This window comes from Eulemur rufifrons, chromosome 28 (genome assembly GCF_041146395.1).
Source record: "Eulemur rufifrons isolate Redbay chromosome 28, OSU_ERuf_1, whole genome shotgun sequence".
Classification (NCBI taxonomy): Eukaryota; Metazoa; Chordata; class Mammalia; order Primates; family Lemuridae; genus Eulemur; species Eulemur rufifrons.
The window spans coordinates 4,638,559-4,660,532 of NC_091010.1; the positions used below are offsets into that span (position 1 = coordinate 4,638,559).

A 21,974-nucleotide genomic window follows, 5' to 3' on the forward strand; every position below is an offset into this window, starting at 1 on the left:
GACCAAGAAAAAAGAAAGGACTCGAGTTATTAAAATTAGAAATAAAAGAGAAAAAAACAATACCAACCTCATAGAAATTAAAATGAATAAAAAGAGAATACTATGAACAACTGCATGCCAACAAATTAGTTAACTTAGATGAAATGAGAAAACTCCTAGAAAGACACAAACTACAAAAACTGACTCAAGAAGAAATAAATACATAATCTGAACAAACCAATCACAGGCATAGAGAATGAATTAGTAATTTTTAAATTTCCCACAAATTAAAGCCCAAATGGCTTCACTGGTGAATTCTATCGAACATTTAAAGAATTAATAACCATCTTGCATAAACTCTTTAAAGAAAGAGAAGAGGAAGGAACACTTCCCAACTCATTGCATGATACCAGTAGCATACTATTAAGTAAAACCAGACAAAGACATCACTAAAAAAGAAAACTACATACCAATATCCCTTATGAATATAGGTGCACAAACATTTTCAGCAAAATACCAGCAAACCAAATCCAGCAGTATATAAAAGACATTATACATTATGAACAGGTGGGATTTATCTCAGTAATGAAAGATTGGTTTAACATCAAAAATCAATTAATTTAATACCCCATATCAAGAGACTAAAGAACAAAAAAACACATAATCATCTCAATAGACATATAAAAAAGCATTTGGCAAAATCCAATGCCCTTTCATGATAAAAACACTCAAAAATAGGAATTAAAGGGAACTTCCTCAGCCTGATAAAGGACATCTACAAAGAACTCATAATCAACATCTTGCTTAAAGGTGAAAGACTGAACGCCTTTTCCCTAAGGTCCAGGAATAGGATAAGGATGTCCACTTTTGCCATTTCTATTCAGCGTTGTACTGGAGGGTCAGTTAGGGAAGCAAAAGAAAAAGGTACCCACATTGAAGTACAATAAGTAAAACTATCACCATTCACAGATGACATGATCATGTATATGTAAAATCCTAAGGAATTCACCAAAACAAACTATTAGAACTAATAAACCAGGAAGGTTGCAGAACACAAGATCAATATACAAAAATCAATTTTTTTAATACACTAGCAACCAACAATCTAAAAATAAAAATAAGAAAAAAATTCCATTTACAACAGCATCAAAAGGAATAAAATGTTTATAAATAAATTTAACAAAAGTAGTCCAAGACTTGTACAATGAAACTGCAAAACATTGTTGAAAGTAATTAAAGAAGATCTAAATACATTGAAAGACATCTCATGTTCATGAATCAGAAAACTTAATTTTAGCCAGGTGCAGTGGTGCACACCTATAGTCCCAGCTACTTTTACAGCTGAGGTGTGAAGATCACTGGAGCTTGGGAGTCTGAGACTAGCCTGAGCAACATAGTTGAGACCCCATATCAAAAAAAAAAAAAAAAAAAAAAGAAAACTTCATTTTGTTAACTTGGCAATACTCCCCAAAGTGATGTACAGATTCAACACAATCCCTCTCAAAATTTCAGCTGGCTTTTTTGTAGACATTGATAAGCTGTTCCTAAAATTCATAAGGAAATGCAAGGGACCCAGAATAGCCAAAACAATCCTGGGAAAAAGAAAACAAAATTGTAGGACTCACACTTCCCAATATCAACATTACTACACAGCCGTGATATTCAGGACAATGTGATATGGGTATAAGGACAGATATGTAGATCAATGAAATAGAATTGAGAGTTCAGAAATAAGCTCTGATTTATAGTCATTTAATTTTTGACAGAAGCAGCAAGACAATTCAAAGAAGAAAAAATAGCTTTTTCAATAAATGGTGCTGGGAAAACTGGATAGCCACATGAAAAACAATGAAGTTGAACCGTTACCTCACACCATACACATAAATTAACTCAAAATGGATCAAGTACCCAAATGTGAGTGCTAAAATGCAAGACTCTTTGAAGAAAACATCAGAATAAACCTTCATGGCAAAGGATTCTTAAATGTGATAACAAAAGCATAAGCAACAAAAGAAAAATAGATGAATTGATGTTATCAAATTTTCAAACTTTTATGTTTCAAAGGATGCCATCAAGAAAGTAAAAAAACAGCCCACAGAATGAGAGAAAATACTAGCAAGTCATATATTTGATAAAGGACTTCCATCCAGAATTAATAAAGAACTCTAACAACTCAATAATAAAAGGCAAACTGCCCAATTAAAAAAATGGGCAAGGGGCTGGGTGCGGTGGCTCACGCCTATAATCCTAGCACTCTGGGAGGCTGAGGCGGGCAGAGTGTTTGAGCTCAGGAGTTTGAGACCAGCCTGAGCAAGAGCGACACCCTGTCTCAGCCAAAAATAGAAAGAAATTATATGGACAATTAAAAATATATTGAAAAAATTAGGCGGGCATGGTGGCGCATGCCTGTAGTCCCAGCTACTCGGGAGGCTGAGACAGGAGGATTGCTTGAGCCCAGGAGTTTGAGGTTGCTGTGAGCTAGGCTGATGCCACGGCACTCACTCTAGCCTGGGCAACAGAGTGAGACTCTGTCTCAAAAAAAAAAAAAATGGGCAAGAATCTGAATAGACCTTTCTCCAAGGAGGATATACAAATGGCCAACAAGCACATGAAAAGATGCTTGATACATTAGTCACTTGGGAAATGCAAATCAACACAATAAGATACCACTGCATACCCACTAGGATGGCTAGAATCAAAAAGTCGGGTGATAACAAGTGTTGACAAGGATGTGAAAAAATCAAAACCCTCATACGCTACTGGTGGAAATGTAAAAATGGTGCAGCTGCTTCATAAAACAGCCTGGTAGTTTAACTATTAAACACAGAGTTACAATATGAGCCAGCAATCCCACTCCTAGGCATATACCCAGGAGAAATGAAAACATACATCCACACAAAAACTTGTACATGCATGATTATAGCAGCATTATCCATAATTATCCAAAGGTGTATACCCAGATATCCATTAATGAATAAGTGGATAAAATGTGTATCTATGTAATTTGGCCATAAAAAAGAAATGAACTATTGATACATGCTACAACATGGGTGAACCTTGAAAGCATTATACTAAGTGAAAGAAACCAGTCACAAAAGGTCAAATATTGTACGATTCCTTTTATATAAAATTTCCAGAATAGGAAAATCTGTAAAAACAGAAAGTAGATTATTAGTTGCCTAGGAGCAAAGGTGGGGGTGGGGAAGCTGTAATTGGAGTGATAGCTACAAGACATGGGGTTCTTTTTTGGGGTAATGAAAATGTTCTAAAGTTGTGGTGATGGTTGCAAGTATCTGTGAAAGTACTAAAAAGCTTTGAATTGCACACTTTAAATGGGTGAGTTTTATTGGATGTGAATTATATTTCAATAAAGCCATCATAGAAATTTAAAAATTCAAAATGGATCATAGACCTAAATATAAGAGCTAACACTCTAAAATTCTTAGAAGAAAACGTATGAATAAGTCTTCATAATCTTGGGCTCGGCAAAGCCTCTTAGCTATGACACCAGAAGTACAAGCAGCAAAAGAAAAGCAGTGAAATTGAACTTCATCGAAGTTAAAAACTTCTGTGCTTCCAAGGACACCATCAAGCAAGTGAAAAGGCAACCTACAGAATGGAGAAAATATCTGTAAATCATGTGAGGTCTGTCTGGAAAGTCTCCAGCCGTTGTTATTATGATGAGAACGGCTTGTGCAACATCAGTGCAACCTGGCAGCCAAGGAGAGCGGACTGGGATGCCCGTGCGTGAACAGTGATGCTTTCGCTGTACTGGTCAGTGGGGCGTAGACGCTGTGGAGTGAGCGTGTGCACTGTGTGGATGTCGCATTCAAAATGACTGAGCAAGTAGGGCAATGAGTCTGCGTGAAATTTTGTCTTAAGCTTGAACATTCCACAGTGGAAACTATTTGGGTGATTCAGAAGGCCTTTGGGGACGATGCCATGAGTGCAGTACGAATAAAGGTGTGGCACAAATGCTTCAAAGATGGTGGAGAATCTGTTGAAAGCGACCCACGTTCTGGAAGGCCTGCAACAAGCAGAACACCTGAGAATGTTGAACGTGAACAGGTTAGGTTAAGAGATGGTGGGAGGACTGTGTGAGGTCCCAAGGTGCCTACTTTGAAGTGGACTGAGGCATCATTGTCCTATGTACAATGTTTCTTGTATCTTGTATCATCTTTAATAATGTCCGTATTCTTCCTATTACATGGCTGGATACTTTCCAGGTAGACCTCATATATCTGATAAGGGACTTGTATCCAGAATATATAAAGAACTCTGACAACTTAATTAAAAGATACTGTACAAATATCTCAATTTAAAAATTAGCAAAGGCTAGTTCTCCAGAGAAAATTTATGAGTGGCCAGTAAGCACAGGAAAAGATGTTCAGCATTATCAGTCATCAGGAAAATGCAAATCAGAACCACAAAATAACCACTTTGCACTCAATAGAATGGCTAAAACCAAAAAGACAGATAATAACAAGAGCTGCCAGGAATGTGGACAAATTGGCATCCTCATACATTGCTAGTGGAATGTAAAATGATGCAGCTGTTTTGGAAAACAGTTCAGCAATTCCTCAAAATCTTAAACAGAATTACCATATGCCTCAGCAGTTCTACTGACAGATATCTGCCCAAGAGTAGTGAAACCACATGTCCACACAAAAAGCTTGTACACAAATATTTACAGCAACATTATTCATCATAGCATAAAAGTGGAAACAACCTAAATTCCATTAACTGATGAACAGATAAACAAAATGTGATGTATCCATACAATGGAATATTATTTGTATTATTCATTAAAAAGTAATGAACTACAGATACATGCCAAGCCATGAGTGAACCTCAAAAACATTATGCTAAATGAAAAAGTAATTTACAAAAGACCATATATTGTATTATCCTGTCTATATAAGCAATCCTAGAGAGACAGATTGGTAGATTAGTGGTTGCCTTAGCACTAGGAGTTGGAGATGGGCAAGGGGAGTGTCAATGGGTACAGGTTTGTTTCTGAGGTGAGAATATTCCAAAATTAGAGTATAGTGATGATTGCTCAACTCTGTAAATTAAAAAACTTTCAGTAGCATACTTTTAAGGGGTGAATTTTATGGTATGTAAGTTATATCTCAATAAAGCAGTTTGAAAAATAATAATAGCACATGTTGCATAGAGTGCTACTCTGGAACCAGGTGGCTGTGGGCTGTCTCCAGCCTCCAAATGTGCTCGATGGGTCACTGGGAGCTTTGAGTGAGGAGGGTTATTCCCCAGGCTTCCAGGTCACACGTGCCTTGCATGTCATTTCCTACCTTGGCCCCTGGAAGCATTTGAGTCTGTGACTCCTCCCAAGGGAAGGGGCAGAAGGAATCATTCTACCCAGGCAGTGTAGTTACCTGGGCTGCGGCGGGGCCTTTGGAAGCCACAATTGTCCCTCAATAGTTTAACCTGGCACGAGGAATGTGTAGTACATCTAAGGTTTTTTTTTTTTTTTTTTATAACCAGTAAAGCAAAAGAAAGGGAATAATGTAAAAGCAGAAAAATACCTATACTTCACTTTTAGGTGTTTTCACTTTTTCTTACTTTTTTATTAGGGATTGTTCTGTACATGTGATCTTGTGTCCTCCTTTTTACCCTTGGCCTTATAGCAGAATTATTTCTCCATATTTTTAAAATCTCATCATAAACATTATTTTAGTTTTTATATACGATTCCATTGCACAGATGTACCATAATTTACTTAAACACTCAGCCCGACTGGACATTTAAAAGGTTTCTAACTTTTTTTATTCTTATAAACAATGTGAAAAACCTTGTATATGAATCTTTTTGTGCATTATTTTTCCCCTAGGATAAATGCCCAGATATGAAATTACTGGTAAAAGTATTAGTATACATTGACAAATTTCTCCTCAAAAATCTTTAACCAGTTTTCACAAGCCATGTATGGGTCTTCATTTCATGAAATACTTGTCATAGCTGAGCAGTATATTTTCTTTTTTAACTTTTCTGTTAATAATTTGTGAAAGCATCTCTCATCTCCTGGCGTCTTCTCCTTCATCCGCTGCTCAGGGCCCCACTGCTATCAAGGGGTGAGAAATCTCCTGTGGGGAACACGACCACCCCAGCCTCAAACCATCTGGAGGTCCGTCCCCCTTTCCAACAAAAACATTTCCATGAAACAGAATAAAGAAACGAGAAACAGCCACACACACGTGGACACTTGATGCGTTACAGAGGGCCCTGCTCAGAGGCAGTGCTCCGGCTGCTGGATCGTCCAGAAGTGGGTGGGTGAGGGGAGGACGAGGGAGAAGGAGAAGAAGAGACTGGACTCAAAACACATTAACCATAAAGGAGTGGGAAGTTCACCTACCTCGAAATGAAGAGCCTCTGTTCACTCAGAGGCACCAGGAGAGAGTAAGGTCATGGCGTGATTGACAAGGATCGTCACTCCTAGGGTGTAAAGGAGCCCTGCAGATCTGCAAGGCGGGGACTGTCAATTCAGTAGAAAATGGGCAGGAGGTTCAAGCAGTTGTGCAAAATATGAGCAGCAAGTATACAAAAGGTGCTCATATTTAGTAGGAATCAGGAAATCAGAAGTAAGATAACAATGAGCTACTCTTACTACCTACACACACACACACACACACACACACACACGCCCCCCCCAGATGGGCAAAACTTAATGTGACAATACTCGAGCATTGGAGATGTAGAGGGGTGGGCACACTCACATACTGCTGGCAGGAACATAAATTGATACAACCTGTGTGGAAAACAATTTTGCAATATCTAGTAAATTTCAAACTACATTATATCTATGACCCGAAAATTCTATTCCTGGGCATGTGCACCTTGATGTCCACAACAGCATTATTCATGATCACCAAAAAATGGAAACAACTCAATGTCCAACAACAGTAGAATACATAAATAAATTGTCGTGATTCTACACAGCAAGGAAAACCAATGACAGAATAACATGGACAAACCTCACAGATACAGTGTTGAAGGAAAGGAGCCAGAAACAACGTATCTGGCTAATGCATAAAGTTTGGAATTACATCGTTTGGAGAGCCATATAGTAGTGGAACTACAAACAATAACCAGGAAATAATTATCATGAAAGGAAGGATGGTGATTACTGGGATCTGGGGACTGGGGGGTTGATCGAGAAAGGTGAGGGTTGAGGGTACTGGCAACATTCTGATTTTTAACCTGGGTGGAGATTATACAGGTGTTTTATGCATTTTTCTGCATGCATAAGCGTATGTGTGCATATGCACATACATATATATTCCATTTCACAATAAAAAAGTTAAAAATAAAACTTTTTTGTCTTTAGTGTCAGGTGTGGGAGAGTAATCTGATTATACTGTAGGTGATGCTAAGGATTATGAATTTGCAATTTGTTTTAGAGTATTTGTGTGCAAGCCTCTCAGCTCAGGCACCAAATGAGGTGTTTTGAGACTTCATGCTTGGTACTGTGTAGGTAACATTGTCCTGGATCTCTGCCTCCCATCCCAAAGGGTTGTGGTTTTTATGCTTCTTTCTCAGCTTTTCTCCCCACTTCAGCTACATGTGGCAAAGCTTCTACAGCCAGTTCTCTTAGTACTTCTGGCCTGTGGAACTGGGTTAAGATAAAGTGCCTGTAAAATTAACTTAATTTGTTATCAGCCATTAACACCTTAGTATGAATTAGTGGGGACCTGATTGGACTTGCTGTCCATTCACCTAACAGGACACAAACTAGCCCAATTCTGTGGGAGCTATTTAATGTCATCACAATCTAGGACTTGTGGAGAGGAGCAGAGGGCTTCCTGCTAAGATATTTTGTCCCTTTCTTAGATCTAATCATCATTTTTTCTTCCTCTTTCTGCTCCTCTGTCTTTTTCAGACCTGCTCCTCTATTTCCGTTTAGAACGCACTGAACTTTGCACTGTCTGCACAATCTTAGAGTTCCTCTTTCACATGACTCCTCAGGCTTCCAGATCAGAGGTTGGAAGTAAAGCAACAACTAAGAACAGTCCCATGTCAGAAAGCCAGTGCATCCAGCCACGCAGGTAGATGGAGAAGCCGACCCAGGTCCTAAGCCCTCTGGCCCCGCTCTCTTACCGTGATTGCATCTGTCTGTGTGTGTCGCAGGCACACACACACACAGCAATATGTGGTAGAGTTTGTGTCTTTTAATAGACATCGTTGAATCTGATCCTTCTGTGACTTGCATTTTTCACTCATCATTATGTTCTAAAGAGCATCCAGTTGACACAGATAGATGTGATTTGTGCATTTAACTTCTGCATAGCACACTGTTGTCTGAATAACCCACCATGCTCGTGCACTCTCCTGCAGAGGGCGTGCGGGCTGGCTTGAATTTCTAGCTGTGACGAACCAAGCCGCAGTGAGCTTCCTCACACGTCCCTCCGTGCTCTCATAGGAGAGTTTCTCTAGGGAATATTCCTAGAATAGACTTGCAGGGGTTGCAGACCACATTCATCTGTAAGTTTTCTGTACATTGCTGATTGTTTCCCAAAGGGGTTCTGCCAGTTTACACCCCAGAAGCTGTTTCTGAGAGTCGCTGTTTCCCCCACCGTCAACACTCTTCCCATCTTGAGACATTTTCATTCCTGTTAATCTCAAGTGTATAAAACAGTATCTCATGTTTTCCTCTTAAATTGCTGCGTGTCTTGCTTTCTGTGGACGTACCGTCGCTTCCTCAGCCAGTGCCCTGTCTGCCGTGTGTGTTTGCTTGTTTGTCTGGGGCACTGCTGTCCCAGCGGTGCTGCCCCAAGCAACCTCGCACAAACATCGTGACACTGTGCTGCTCTAACTACTGGCAGATCCATTCCCAGAACTCGGATTGCTGGACCAAATCAGCATTTTTCCTTTTAAGAAATACTGAGGAAAATCCTTTTACAAAATTGTATGATAATTTTCAGTCCCACCGATTGTATATGAAAAGATACTTTTACCTATACTTTTGCCAATATCTGATAAGCTTGATCTTACAAATGTTTGGCAATCTAAAGCCCCCAAGACCCCATGATGGTTTGAATCTGCATTGCCCTGGCTGCTGGTGAGTTAGTTAAGCAGCACTGCATTGCCTTTGTGAATCGCCTATTTATATGCTTTATTTTTCTGCAGGCTCCTCTAATCATCAGTCTACAGGAGTACTTTCTATATCAGGATCGTGTCCTTTTGTTACATGTGCAGCATTTATCATTCATCTTCTGTTGCTTTTGCCACCAGAGATTCTAGTTCTTTGGTTTCTTAACTGTAGGTATTGTTTTTCCTTTGTAACCTTTGCATTTCCTGCTTTGCTTAAGAAAGTCCTCCCCACCGCAATGTTACACAAATACTTCCCTTATATTTTTGTCATTTTGTCATTTGTAGGACAAATGAAAAATTTAGTGATAGTTTGATCAATTTTCTTTTCTGAGTCTCTCTCTCCTTCCCTTCCTCCCTCTCTCTTTCTTCTTTCTCTTTCTTCTCTGTTACTCTCCTCTCTCTTGGACATTTTAAAATTTAATTAATACATATCTAGGTGTGTCTTTTTTCCCATTTCTTCCCTACCTAGGACTTACTCAGGAATTTGAAATCTTTTGTAGCTTAAGGACGTTTTTCTTTTGTTCATTTCTTTTCACTTCTCCTTATATTCATCTCTCTCCCTTTAGAACTCTGACTCTTTCGTATCAGATCTTCCATCTCTGGCTTTCGTGTCTCTCACAGGTTCATTCATGGCTTCAGTGTCTCTGTGCTTTTGCCCTGTATTTGTGTAACGTTTTCTTCTATTTCTCGCAGAGCACTTCCTGGCACATAGTAGGTGCTCCAAAATTAGTTATTGAATGATCAAATTTTGTCTCTCAGGTGTTAAATCAAGTTTAGCCTAAAGCTGCCTCCTTACAGATTTTAAGTTTGGCCTACAGGTCTCTCCACACACAACGAACTGTAACCTAACAGGCTATGTAAACAGGCTGTGCCTACTCTCATGGCAACGCCAATCACGGAGTTTCAGCCAGGCAGGGGCAGCCAGCTGTCCAAACCGTGTCCATGTAAGGCAGACGCCGAGCTGGTCCCGCTGGCCGTGTCTGTACCTCGCGTCCACTTCTGTCCCCCACTCTCCTTTTCTGCCCAGAAATGCTTTCCAACCACGTGGCAGCGCCTGGGTCGCTCTGAACCTCTTCTGGTTGAGGGGCTGCCCGATTCTCAAATTGTTCTTTGCTCAGTTAAGCTCTGTTAAATTTAATTTGTCTAAAGTTTTTCTTTTAACTAAGGAGATCAATCAGATCTAATAGTAACTATTTTCTTTCTCCATTTCTCTATTGAATTCTTAAATCAGAAATCATGTTCTGTGGTTGCAGGAAGTTTTCTTACATTCTAATTGCATTAATTGCATCTTCATAAGATTTTTCTCTTTTTTTGAGAGGTTGTACAAAGCTATTGTATTTACAAAAATGGCACAAAAGTGAATTCAACAGTCAATGCACATACACACTTCGTTCACATCTTCAACAACAAAAGGTGTTCTGAAACTACGGGACTGAACGAGGATGCTAGCTTCTCCTGGAGCTGTCCAGCACTAGAGTCACATAAGTGACACCAGAATGGGCAAATACTGCCTAGCAAAATTCTGCTGTTAAAGCGGAAACAGGTTTAAGGCCATTCAAGACTTGAGCACAGACCTACAAATCTTTCAGAGTCCCATCTATTTGTATTTGAAATATATGACCTTCTTCCAACTTGTGGTCTTAAACTTCTTTTTTTTTTTTTTTTATTTCAGCTCATTATGGGGATACAAAAGTTCAGGTTATATATATTTCCCATGCCCCCCCATCCCCCTGAATCTGAGCTTCAAGTGTGTCCATTCCCTAGACAGTGCACATCGCACTCATCATGTAGGTGTGCACCCATCCCCTCCCCCCACCCCATTCCCCCCAGTCAGAACTTCAAGAGTGTCCATTCCCCAGGCAGTGCGCATCGCACTCATCAAGTAGGTATACACCCATCCCCTCCACCCAGCCCCGACCTCTGTCCGATACCCAATTGGTGTTATTCCCAAATGAGCACTCAGGGAAACCAGTTTGCTGGTAAGTACATGTGGTGCTTATTTTCCATTCTCGGGATACATCACTTAATAGAATGGGTTCCAGCTCTCTCCAGGAGAACCAAAGAGATGCCATATCGCCGTTATTTCTTATAGCTGAATAATATTCCATGGTATACATATACCACATTTTGTTAATCCATTCATGAATTGATGGGCATTTGGGTTGTTTCCACATCTTTGCAATTGTGAATTGTGCTGCTATAAACATTGGGGTACAGGTGTCTTTTTTATAGAATGACTTTTGTTCTTCTGGGTAGATGCCCAATAATGGGATTGCTGGATCGAATGGTAGGTCTTCTTGAATCTGTTTAAGGTATCTCCATAATGCTTTCCACAGAGGTTGCACTAGTTTGCAGTCCCACCAGCAGTGTATGAGTGTTCCTGTCTCTCCGCATCCATGCCAACATGTATTGTTTTGGTACTTTTTGATAAAGGTCATTCTCACTGGAGTTAAGTGATATCTCATTGTTTTACAAAACCCAAAAGGAAAGTACAGATGAGATTAATACAATAGAAATTATATTAAATATGAGCAACATACAAAGCTATAATTAAGAGGAAGTAATGAAAGCCAAAACATTATAATTGTAAAAGTTGCTTGTTACTTGTTGGAACCAGCCCTACACTTAGGTAATACACACAATTATTTTCAAGTAGATTACTTATGTTTTCCAGCATGTCCTTTTCATCAGTGCACTGTTAAACTAATCAAAAACTCTACACATTTCTTTCCCTTACGGTAGCAGCACGCACTACAGCTACCTGCAACGCTGTCAGTCTCAAATGACTTAGTGAATGAAAGTAAATAAAAAGAGGATAAGTAACATATTAAGGAAAAATAATGGGAATAATGGGAATTAGAAGATTCATGTGGTTTAGCTCTTTTAATCAGCCAGTCAGCTTGCTGGCAACAGGGGATGGTTTCCGCTGAGGGAGGTCTTGTGCCGTGGGAAACGTCACCAGTGACCTCCGTCTTACCCGGGCTGCAGTAGGAAGTCACTTGTTCTTCATTTTTGCTACCATTGGCTTTTATTCCTTCATCTTAATTACAGCGTTGTAAGTGCGCTCTCCTGAGGCTCCCTCTGAACTTCTTATGCACGGGTGCACACCTCCATCATCTGCTAACCCTTGGCAGCAAGCCCGGGCTCAGGTCTCCCACTGTAACGCTCCAGGCACAGCAAAGCTGGCTGCCACCAGACCTGAGAAGGGGTCCCAGTACCTCACTGGACACAGGGTCAGCCTGTGATATGTTGACCTTCTACTCATCAGCCCAAGGGTCTTTGCCCAGGGGTCCTTGCCATGCACCGTCGTCAGACAGTGTGGACAGCCTTCACCTGAGCGGCCAGCCTGTGCATTTAATGCAGTTTTCTTCTCCTTCCTCCCACTCAGGTGGATGGAGTGGAACCCTGGCTTCCCACTGAGTATTGACGCCAAATGCCACAAGGATTTACCCCGTGATATCCAGTTTGACAGTGAGAAAGGAGTGGACTTTGTCCTGAACTACTCCAAAGCGTGAGTTTACAAGAGCTTAAGGACACTGGGCACTCCCAGTGCCGGGCTGGGAGTGGGACCCTCCCTCCTTTCCTAGCGGGGCCTTGGGCAGAGGAGCAGCCCAGTTTCCCAAACACGCTTGAGTGTGTCTTGGCTGCAGAGTGGATCCTTGGTGCACGACCACAGGGGAGCCTGTGTCTGAACAAGGTCACTACAGGGAGGACTCCAGCGTCAGGCACGGCTGTGTTCCCAGCCCAGAGCAGGGGTCTGTGGTTGGAAGGCCTTGCTCCCACCACATCTCAGCCCCTCTATGGGCACCTCGAGGGCAGATTGTGTCCAGGCCGCCACCTACAGGGCAGGCTCCGCGGGAACAATGGCCAGATGCCGGCAATGATCCCAGAACATGCGTCCCCTGTTCCTCTGTCACAGCAACCCCGGGGGCAGGCCCAGCTACTGTCCCCACTTTTCAGTTGAGGAGCCTGAGGAAAGGAGGCCAAAGACCTCGCACAGGGGCCCCTGCTAATAAATAGCAGAAATTTCCACTGTGCTCCTTTGTCCGCAATGGAATTATTACAGAGTCTTTTACAAGTTTGCCAATAGGAGACCCCCCGGCTGATTGTTAAAAACGTGGGTCCCCCAGCCTTTCCCCAGGGCTAGCAGAGGGCCTTCCGATCTGCACGCTGTCACTTTAGGGGATGCTTTTAATCATGCAAGTGTGGAAAACCCTGAATCCACGGTTCTGAGTCCTGCCTGAACCTCAGAGGGCCTGAGGAGCATCGGCACCTCGCTGTGCCCATCAGCGCCACACCCGTGAGCGTCTCTGAGGGCAGGACGCAGGCCGAGGGTCTGCAATCCCGCAGGCGGACGGCGCTGAGAACCACTAACCCAGGCAGCCTGTTTGGCGTGGGTGCTTTCTAGGTACAGTCATCTATTTTAAGCTTCACAACAGTCCTGGGAGTTGAATAATATTCTTGACCATTTCTAGGTGAGGAAACTGAGGCTCCAGTGGGTCAAAGTCAAGGAATCTGCCTGAAATCATTTAGGCAGAAATTGACAAAACCAGGATATGACTCCAGGTCTGTTTGGGTCCAAAGCTGGGGCATTTTTCCCCTGCTATAATTTGGATCAACTAGGAAAAAAATTAAAATCAAACATCTGGATTAGTAACATAGCAGCACGTTGCTGCTGGACATCTTGCTCCCTGGACACAATTAATCACAGCGACTTATGTCTGACTTTGCATCCCCCCCACCCCCACGCCGGGATTAGTGATGCTGAGCAAAGCCATGTGGCTTTCGTAGGGCGGACCCCAGACTAGGATGGGACAAGCAGGATGGAGGCCCCTGTGAAAGGAGCAGTTTGGAGAGAGAATGATAAGGATGGAGAGGCAGCGACATCAGAGAGGCGCTACTACTCCAGGGAAAAGTGCTCCCTGGGCTCAGTAACAGTGGAGGGAGGGAGAGAGGGATGGAGGGATGGGTGGGTTGAGGGATGGACAGATGGTGAGTGGATGGATGAAGGGAGGGAGGAAGAAAGGGAGGGACAGATGAATGGTTGAGGGATACGGGATAGGTGGATGGGCGGATGATGGACGGTGGATGGATGGAGAGATGGGTGGAGGAGTGAAAGCAGGGAGGCGGCTCACACGGACCTGCCCGGGGATGAGAGGCACATGGGAGCAGCCCTGGGCCAGTGGGGGTGACCCCAGGCAAACTGTCTAACTTCCCTGAGCCTTGGTGTCCTTATCTGAAATATGAGACTACAGCTCCCACTCAAGATGTTGTGAGATTAAAATGGGACCCCATCTGTCAGCCCCGGTGACACAGAGAAAGTTCTCCTTAAAGACAGCATTGGTCTTCTCCCACTGGTAACGGGGTCAGGCCCTCCAGGACCACTTCTCCTTCGTCACACCCTCATCTCTAATTACCCTTTAAAAACAAAAGGTTGCCTTCCTTAGAGCCTGGCCAGCTGGGGTTTGAATTAAGACTCAAGTTGCGCCATCTTGGGAGAGTTATTTAACTTTTCCAACTTGCAGTTTTCTTTCTATAAAATGAGGATGATGATGCGTACCTCGTAGAATTGTTGTGAGATTTAAAGGAATGCGGGCAGGCAATGCCCTGTGGCGATGCCTGGCGCGCAGTGGGCGAGTTCCCACTAGTGTCTGGACTCTGGGTGCCTGGTAGGACCTTCTTTCCTGAGCTCACATAATGAAGCCTTCCGGCAGGGGAGCTGCCTTCACGGCACGGTCAGCCTGTTTGCTGTCTACTCTGGGCTTCCCACACTCCCACGGGAGGAGGCGTCCTTCCTTTGACAAAGGCTTATTGAGTTCTTGAGGCATAAGGGACAGAGATGAATCGAAAGTGGCCCCTTTGTCCCAGCTCCAAGAAGTTCACAATCTCATGGGGACCAAGCCAAGGACAGCTCATCATGATAGCAAGTGGCAGATACTCCTTAGGAAAGGAGTCCTGGGGAAACTTCAGGCAGGAAGGGAGTGACTCTAGGGGAAGAGCATCAGGAAAAAGCCTTCCAGGAGAGAAGATGACCAAGTGGGGTCTTGAAGAATGTATAGGAGTTCACCATGCTGAATGGAGGAGTGGAGAGGAGAGCATTCTGGGCAACATGGCAGTGAGAACCCCAGTGATCCAGGAGGACCCATGTGGGGACCTGTGTAGAGAAGTGGGGCTGCAGCTGCCGAGGTGGGGAGGTGCACAAGGAGCCTGGCCTGTACCTGGGCAGCCAGGGCCATGGGGGCTTGAAGCAGGGGCAAGGCCTGGGGAGCTCTGAGTTGAGAGAATGTCCAGAAAGGACAGGTCAACTGTCAGATGCTTCAGAGAGATCAGGGCCGGGGGTGGTCAGGCTGACCAGGGCCTTTCAGATGCAGCCCCTCAGAAGTCCCTGGAGCCCAGGGTGAGAGCACTTTCCAGGGGGCAGACAGGAGAGGAAGAAAAGGCAGAGGCACTTTCATGAATGGGTGTGAAGCGAAGAAAGGGGGCCGAGTGAACTACACTGAGGGAGCAAAGTGCTGTGCTGCAGACCGGATGCGAACGGGCCTCTGGCCCCGCATAACACCGTGGCCCAGGCTGCACACTTCAGTATTAACAGGAAGTGATAATCACTGTAGTAGTTGCTAACACATTTTACTATTTTTACATGCCAGTGCTTTGTATACTCGTACATTGTGTCAGCCCTATGAGGCAGGGGCCTTCATATGCCCATTTCACAGATGAGGTCACTGAGAAACAGTGAGGTTAAGGGACTTGCCCAGCGCTACATGGCTGGGAGGTGACGGGGCCAGGATTTTAGGCCAGGCCCTCGATGCTCTGTGCTGACCTGCACCGACCGCTGCCCTCTCTCGCTAGGCCTGGGCGGACTCCCTGCCCCATCCAGGATTCTTGTGTCCAAGCCCCAGTACGTGCCAGAGGGCGTGGAGGGCTCTGGGAGCCTCTGGTCCAGCCCTCTCCTGGACCGATGGGGAGGCATGGCCCACCCGTGCCCGTCAGCCCACTCTGCGCACACGGGCCCAGGAGAAGGACAACCCCTCAGACCATGGCCAGGCTGCGGCCCGCATGGCTCACGCTGTGGCAGTGCTGCTTTGCCCCAGGTTAAACGCGGTGCCCACTGGCAGAAAACCGAAACTCATGGCTGAGGTCACCAAAGAGGCCTTCCATTGAACCTCCAGCTCCAGACAGCTTGGTCTCCATGCCATTTCTGGGTAACTGGCCACTTGTTTTTTCTTAGCCACCTGCTCTGCCTGGAGGGAGGCCAGCCATCCTCAAGTAGGCTTTGCCCCCACACTGCACAGCTAATCTGTGAAATGGGACATGGAGGAGCTGTCAGGAGAGGGCAGGGGGGCAGAGGAAGCAGCGCTCCCGCCCCGCAACCAACAGCTGTGCCCAGCCCAGGCCACAGCTCAGCTCAGGAGGAAGCCACGGAGTTAGGCCATCGGGGTCCTGCCTGGCCATGTCATTATGAGCCTTTGTGGCCTTGGACAAGCCAGGTGTCCTCCCTGGGCTGCAGGTTCCTCCTTTGTGCAAGAACAGACCTTTGAAGCCCTGAATATTCTAATTGTCTATAAGCATGCAGGAATATTTTGCCTCTAGATGACATGCAAATATGTTCCTCCTAACTCACTTCTTCCTGGATCTGTGGCTTCCTCAGAACTGCCACACCCAGCCTGTTTTCAGTGCCAGCCTTCTGTTTTGAAGTCAGAGAGACCCAGCTGGGGGGATGGTAACTCACTCCCAGTTCCCCACAAGAACCGGGGTGAGCAGCCAGCTGGGACCTCTGGCAGCCAGGACGGGACCTCTTCCCTGGGCACCACCTGGGCCCGACCGTCCTTGGACCCTGAGGGGATCGGGGCCTGGGAAGGCCTCTCCTGTCCCAGAAATAAGTCCTTTTGCACACCCAGACTGACGCTGATGCCACAGGTTTACCCCTCTTGCCTGGCAAGGGTTTCTGTCCCAGGGTGTCCGCTAAGGAGGGGGGCAGGGGGAGAAGGAGGCAGCAAGGCTGAGAGAAACTTCGCTGGGGCCATCCCAGGGCCCGGCCCCCCGCTGTAGCAGTAGTGCTGAGCGCCTACTGTGTGCAGCTGCCAGGAGACCACACTACCCAGGCTGTGCCCCAGCAACTGCTGGCAACACGTCCTGTGGGCCATCTGCAGGGGCTTGCTCGTCCTGTCTCACGGGGATCTCGGGCCCCAGGACCCTCTCCTGAGCGTCATGGCCTCCCAGGGGACCCAGGGTGGCCAGTAACAAGGAGAGAAGCATTTGCTGCCCTGAGGAGGGACCCAAGTGGCCCTGTGTGAGCAGGCATCGGTGTCCTGCCTGGGCCGTGAGAGACCTTGTCTCCTGCTTGTCCGAGGAGTTCCTTGCCTTCAGTCCCTCCACCTTGCTGCCTGCATGCACAGCCACGGCTGGTGTCCCTGGGATAACAGAGCTGGAATGTCACTGAGCCCTCTGTCTTGTCAGCCAGGTTCACTCTGGACAGAAGCCCCGCCCTCAGTCCTCTGACTCGACTGGGTCGGGAGGGTGTGCGGAGGCCCCTGGGCTCAGCAGGAGAACGTCTCGGTCTGCTGGGGCTGCCAAGCCGAAACACCACAGGCCGGGCTTAAACAACGGACAGTTCTGAAGCTGGCAGTCCACGATCTGGGCGCCAGCCAGTTCAGCTCCTGGCGAGGGCCCCTGTGCTGGCTGGCAGACGACCCACCGTGTTCTTGCTGCATCTTCACGTGGCAGAGACAGAGAGAGAATGAGAATGAACAAGGTCTCTCTGGTCTCTTCTTATAAGGACACTAGTGCCATCATGAGGACCCTGCCCTCAGGACCTCGTATAACCTCCTACTGCCATCACACTGGGGCTTAGGGCTTCAGCACATGAATCGGGGTGGGGGACACAATTCAGCCCATAGCACAGACGGGGCACAGAGCACAGGCTGGGGCAGCCAGGGTCAGGCTGGAGGAGTGGGCAGCGAGCACTGACCGTGGGGAGGGACAGGACAGCCTGTCACTTTCATTTTTCTCAGCTGTGTGTGCCAGAGGGAGAAACTGAGGCAGAGTGTGTCCCAGTGAGCATCAGCCAGAAGTCCTAAGCCTCTGTCCTGCAGTCTGCTTGGGCCATGCAGGAAGCGTGGGGAGCCTCTCCCCTCTTCTCCTTTCCTGGGTGCCTCCTCCAGGAAGCCCCTGGGATTATTGGTCAGGCTACTAACATCCACTCCCTTGGTCCCCGCAGCCTGCATTTTGAATTTAGCAAGCTCCTGCCGTGGGTTTCCATCTTGCTGTCCTGTGTAATGGGCATTTGGAAGCTTGTGTCCTCAGACCAGACACAGGGCCAGGGTTAGCAGAAAGTAAAGAGCATTTATCGCAACTGAACTATTCATCCCCCCCAAAATCCAGGCAAGCAGTAGAGCAGCTGCATGGGAGGCAAGTGCCCTGGCCCTGGAAGTGTGCTCAGGACCCGGCCCACTGAGTGGGATGGCAGATGCCTGATGAATAAATGAGCGAATGAATAAACACAGGCCTGGATGGAATTCGAGGCCCTGTCACCTGTTTTGGAGGGCAATGACCTGGTCTCTTCCATGGGGGGGCGGGGTGGCAGGAGGGGCATTGGGAATAGGCACACACAAGGCCAATCACCTGCCCTCTCGGAGCTGCCTGGGGGTGTGGCAAGGCCCCCGAGACCTGGCTGTGAGGGCCATGCAGAGGGAGGCGAGGCGGCCTGCGTGGAGGTGACCTGCGTTCTGGCCTGCAGGATGGAGAACCTGTTCATCAACCGTTTCATGCACATGTTCCAGTCTTCCTGGAGTGACTTTGCTGACTTCGAGAAAATCTTCGTCAAGATCAGCAACACTATTTCCGGTGAGTGTACCTTTGGGGGCTCTTGAGGTACTGGGGAGAGGGGATGCCACTCTCCTGTCTGAGACTTGCCGGAAAATTGGCAAGGGCTGCCCCACCCCATTGCAGCACAGGACCACCATGCCCAGGCCTCCCCACCATGTCACCCTGTCTGGCACCCCTGCACCCTATGTTTGCCTCACTGTGGTCACCCTCATGCCCAGAGGTTTCCCCTCCTTGGACCTTCAAGCTCGAGCACCCTCGACCTCATTTCCTCTTCAAAAGTCTCAAAAATATCAGAACTTTTTCTCGACATAAATCAATCATTTGCAGTGCTTCTGAACAGAGGAAAGGCAAATGCTTGTTTTGAAAGCATTTACATAAAAGCTACCTTGGGTCTCTCTGCACTAGGACGTGTTTGGTTAGAGCACTGGCATCATAGAGGCCAGTTGTGGCACGGGAAGGATGTTAAGGAGGCAGGAATGGGGGCACCGGCCTTGGCAAACTCCCCCCAGGACTCCCCTCCGCTCTCCTCCCTCTATCCTGGCCCCCTCCAAGCTGGGCTGAAGGACCCAAGTTCTTGAGAGAGGGGTGACCTGGCAGCTTCCTGAGCCACTAAGGGCCAGCCCAGAGAAGACAAGGTGGTGCCACAGTCTGACACAGTGACGGGCAAGGGGGCATCAGTTGGGCACAGCGAGTGGAGCCTGTGGCTGGCCAGCCGGCCAGTGAGCACCCAGGAGAGGAGACCAGGCAGGGACTCCGCTATCAGGCAGGGTCAGGGGGACCATGGCCCCGGCTGTCCTCTACTCGGAGCTCAGTCTGGGCCCTGCTCCTCTCCCTATAGAGCGGGTCATGAAGCGCTGGCAGGAAGACGACATGTTCGGCTACCAGTTCCTGAACGGCTGCAACCCCGTGTTGATCCGGCGCTGCACGCAGCTGCCTGAGAAGCTCCCGGTGACCACAGAGATGGTGGAATGCAGCCTGGAGCGGGAGCTCAGCTTGGAGCAGGAGGTCCAGGTAGGGATTGGCTGGCTGGGGAAGTGGCCAAGGCCACATTCTGTCAGGTGGAAGGCACTTCCTGCTGGCCAGTGCTCACAGGACCCCAGGACAACTCCAGGTCCATCTGGCCAGCTGACAGGACGAGATTGGCCGTCCTCACTGGAGTAGCCTCTTCCTTTTCCTGGCAGCATCCTGGGCATTATGCAAACTGTCTTGTGCAACGTCAGTGGAGGAATTGAGGGGGATGTTTCTCCACGATGCTTGTGTCTGGGAACATAATATCAATATTTTCAACATCAGTATCAATAACATAGAGCTACCCCTGACTAGGGGTCTGTGATCGGCCAGGCATTGTGACAGACACTTCACACACAGTCATCAAACTGCCACCCACCTTGCAAAGGTGAGAAAACTAGAGAAAGAAGCAGGCCTTATGTGAGAGCAGAAAAGGGAGGCGTGGGGAGAAACCTCACAGAATTTTTGACTAATTAGAAATGTGGGTGGCACTGCTCCTGTCTCCCCCTCTCCCCACCCCTTCTCCCCACCCTCACCTGTAGGCTCAGCACCCTGACCCACAGTTGCAAGGGTGACCTAGTGTTGAGAAAGGAGTTCAAACCAACTCTACCTGGATCTGGTGGGACTCAGAGACAGGCACAGTTTCCCCTCAGTCTGCCTCTTCCCACTGGAGCCAGCACAGCTGGGTCTCTAGCCACCCGCCCCCTGCCACCTGCCCCCAGGTGTCCAGGTGGCCTCTGTTGCTTCTGGTCACCCTGTCTTGCATGCCAGCTTGCCTGGAGGCCCCAGCCAGACAGGGGTGATTGGTGCCATCTGGGGATAAACCTCCCAGCCCCAGTATGCTGTCCACCACACTCGGGAGGCCACCACCCAGCTGAGTTCCCCAGACAGGTCCCCTGCGCCAGTGCAGGCAGTCCTGTCCCCCTCCTCCTGGACCCAACCAGCCCCATATCAGTACCTGGGCATGTGGACAACTGACATTAACAACAACAACAACAACACACACACACACACACACACACACAGCAGTGCTCTTCTGTGGACTTTATTGCTAGGTGCAGTAACATTGATTCGGTGGCTATAGGTTTCAAACATCAAATCGGAGAATCATAGAACCTTAAAGGCCATAAAATCCTAGAATTGGAAGGGACTGAGCAGTCATCAGTGCACCCAGCTGCCCAGGGAGGGGACCCTTCTCAGCACTCGGACAGGGTGATGGCCTCCCGCTGGGCAGTCCCTGCCACCTCCAGGGCAGGTGAGTTATGGCTCATCTCCTTTGAGCCGGCCGGCCCCTCACTGCCTACACTCCTACACACGCCCATCTCGCCACGCCCGCACAGTAATTCGTCACTGCCACAGTCAGTCACGCCGCCTGTCTTTGGCAGCACTTTAGCAATCTGTGGTAAATCTGTGGCTTACTAAAACTCCTAAATTGTTCTTAATCTTTACCTGTGCAATCATTTTTTGGAATTCGAATAGAAAAATTCTATCCCTGTTGTTAGTTTTGATTCATTGTTTCACCTCAAGGTTGTTTCTGTTCTTAGACTTCATATTAGGATTCTTTGGTTTCAAATCACAAAAATGAACTCAATCTGGCTTAATCCAAGATTAAGCATAGGCTCAGGCCACAGGAAGCAGCGAAGTGCTGGGCGGGCCAGGCCCTGAGGATCCTGGCGCGCTCCCGGGTTCCTACTCCACTGCCCCTGGTGGATGTTTTCCTCGGCAGGGTCTCCCCACGCGGAGGTAATAGTGACCACCACCCACTCCCAGAAGGCAAGGCCTGCATCCCAGCACTCCCAGCAGTGTCTGCGGGCTCATCCTCCTGGCCCCATCGAGTCCTGAGACGATCCCCCTAACCCCCGCCACCAACGGGGAATGGAATGCACTGACCGAAAGAGGACAGGGACCCTACGCAGGCAAGAGCACCGCTGTCCACCGCACCATCCCGGACCGTCGGAAGTGAGAGCGACGCCAGCCCTCCTCTTGCAGAAGAACACGAGGCGGCTCCGGATTAGAGAAACGCCCCTCGGCGGCCCCATGCCAGGCCTGCCTGG

General features: G+C 47.2%; 1 protein-coding gene across 4 annotated transcripts in view; it reads left to right on the forward strand.

Annotated features, from left to right (window-relative positions):
• Nucleotides 1-21,974, forward strand: part of ALOX5 (arachidonate 5-lipoxygenase) — a 47,699-nt gene that overhangs the window by 14,761 nt on the left and 10,964 nt on the right. For all 4 annotated transcript variants that reach the window (XM_069460376.1, XM_069460379.1, XM_069460377.1 and 1 more), the window contains exons 4-6: nucleotides 12,476-12,598; nucleotides 18,824-18,930; nucleotides 19,751-19,923. In XM_069460376.1, coding sequence (XP_069316477.1) covers nucleotides 12,476-12,598; nucleotides 18,824-18,930; nucleotides 19,751-19,923 — 403 coding nt within the window. The remainder of the gene's footprint in view (nucleotides 1-12,475; nucleotides 12,599-18,823; nucleotides 18,931-19,750; nucleotides 19,924-21,974) is intronic.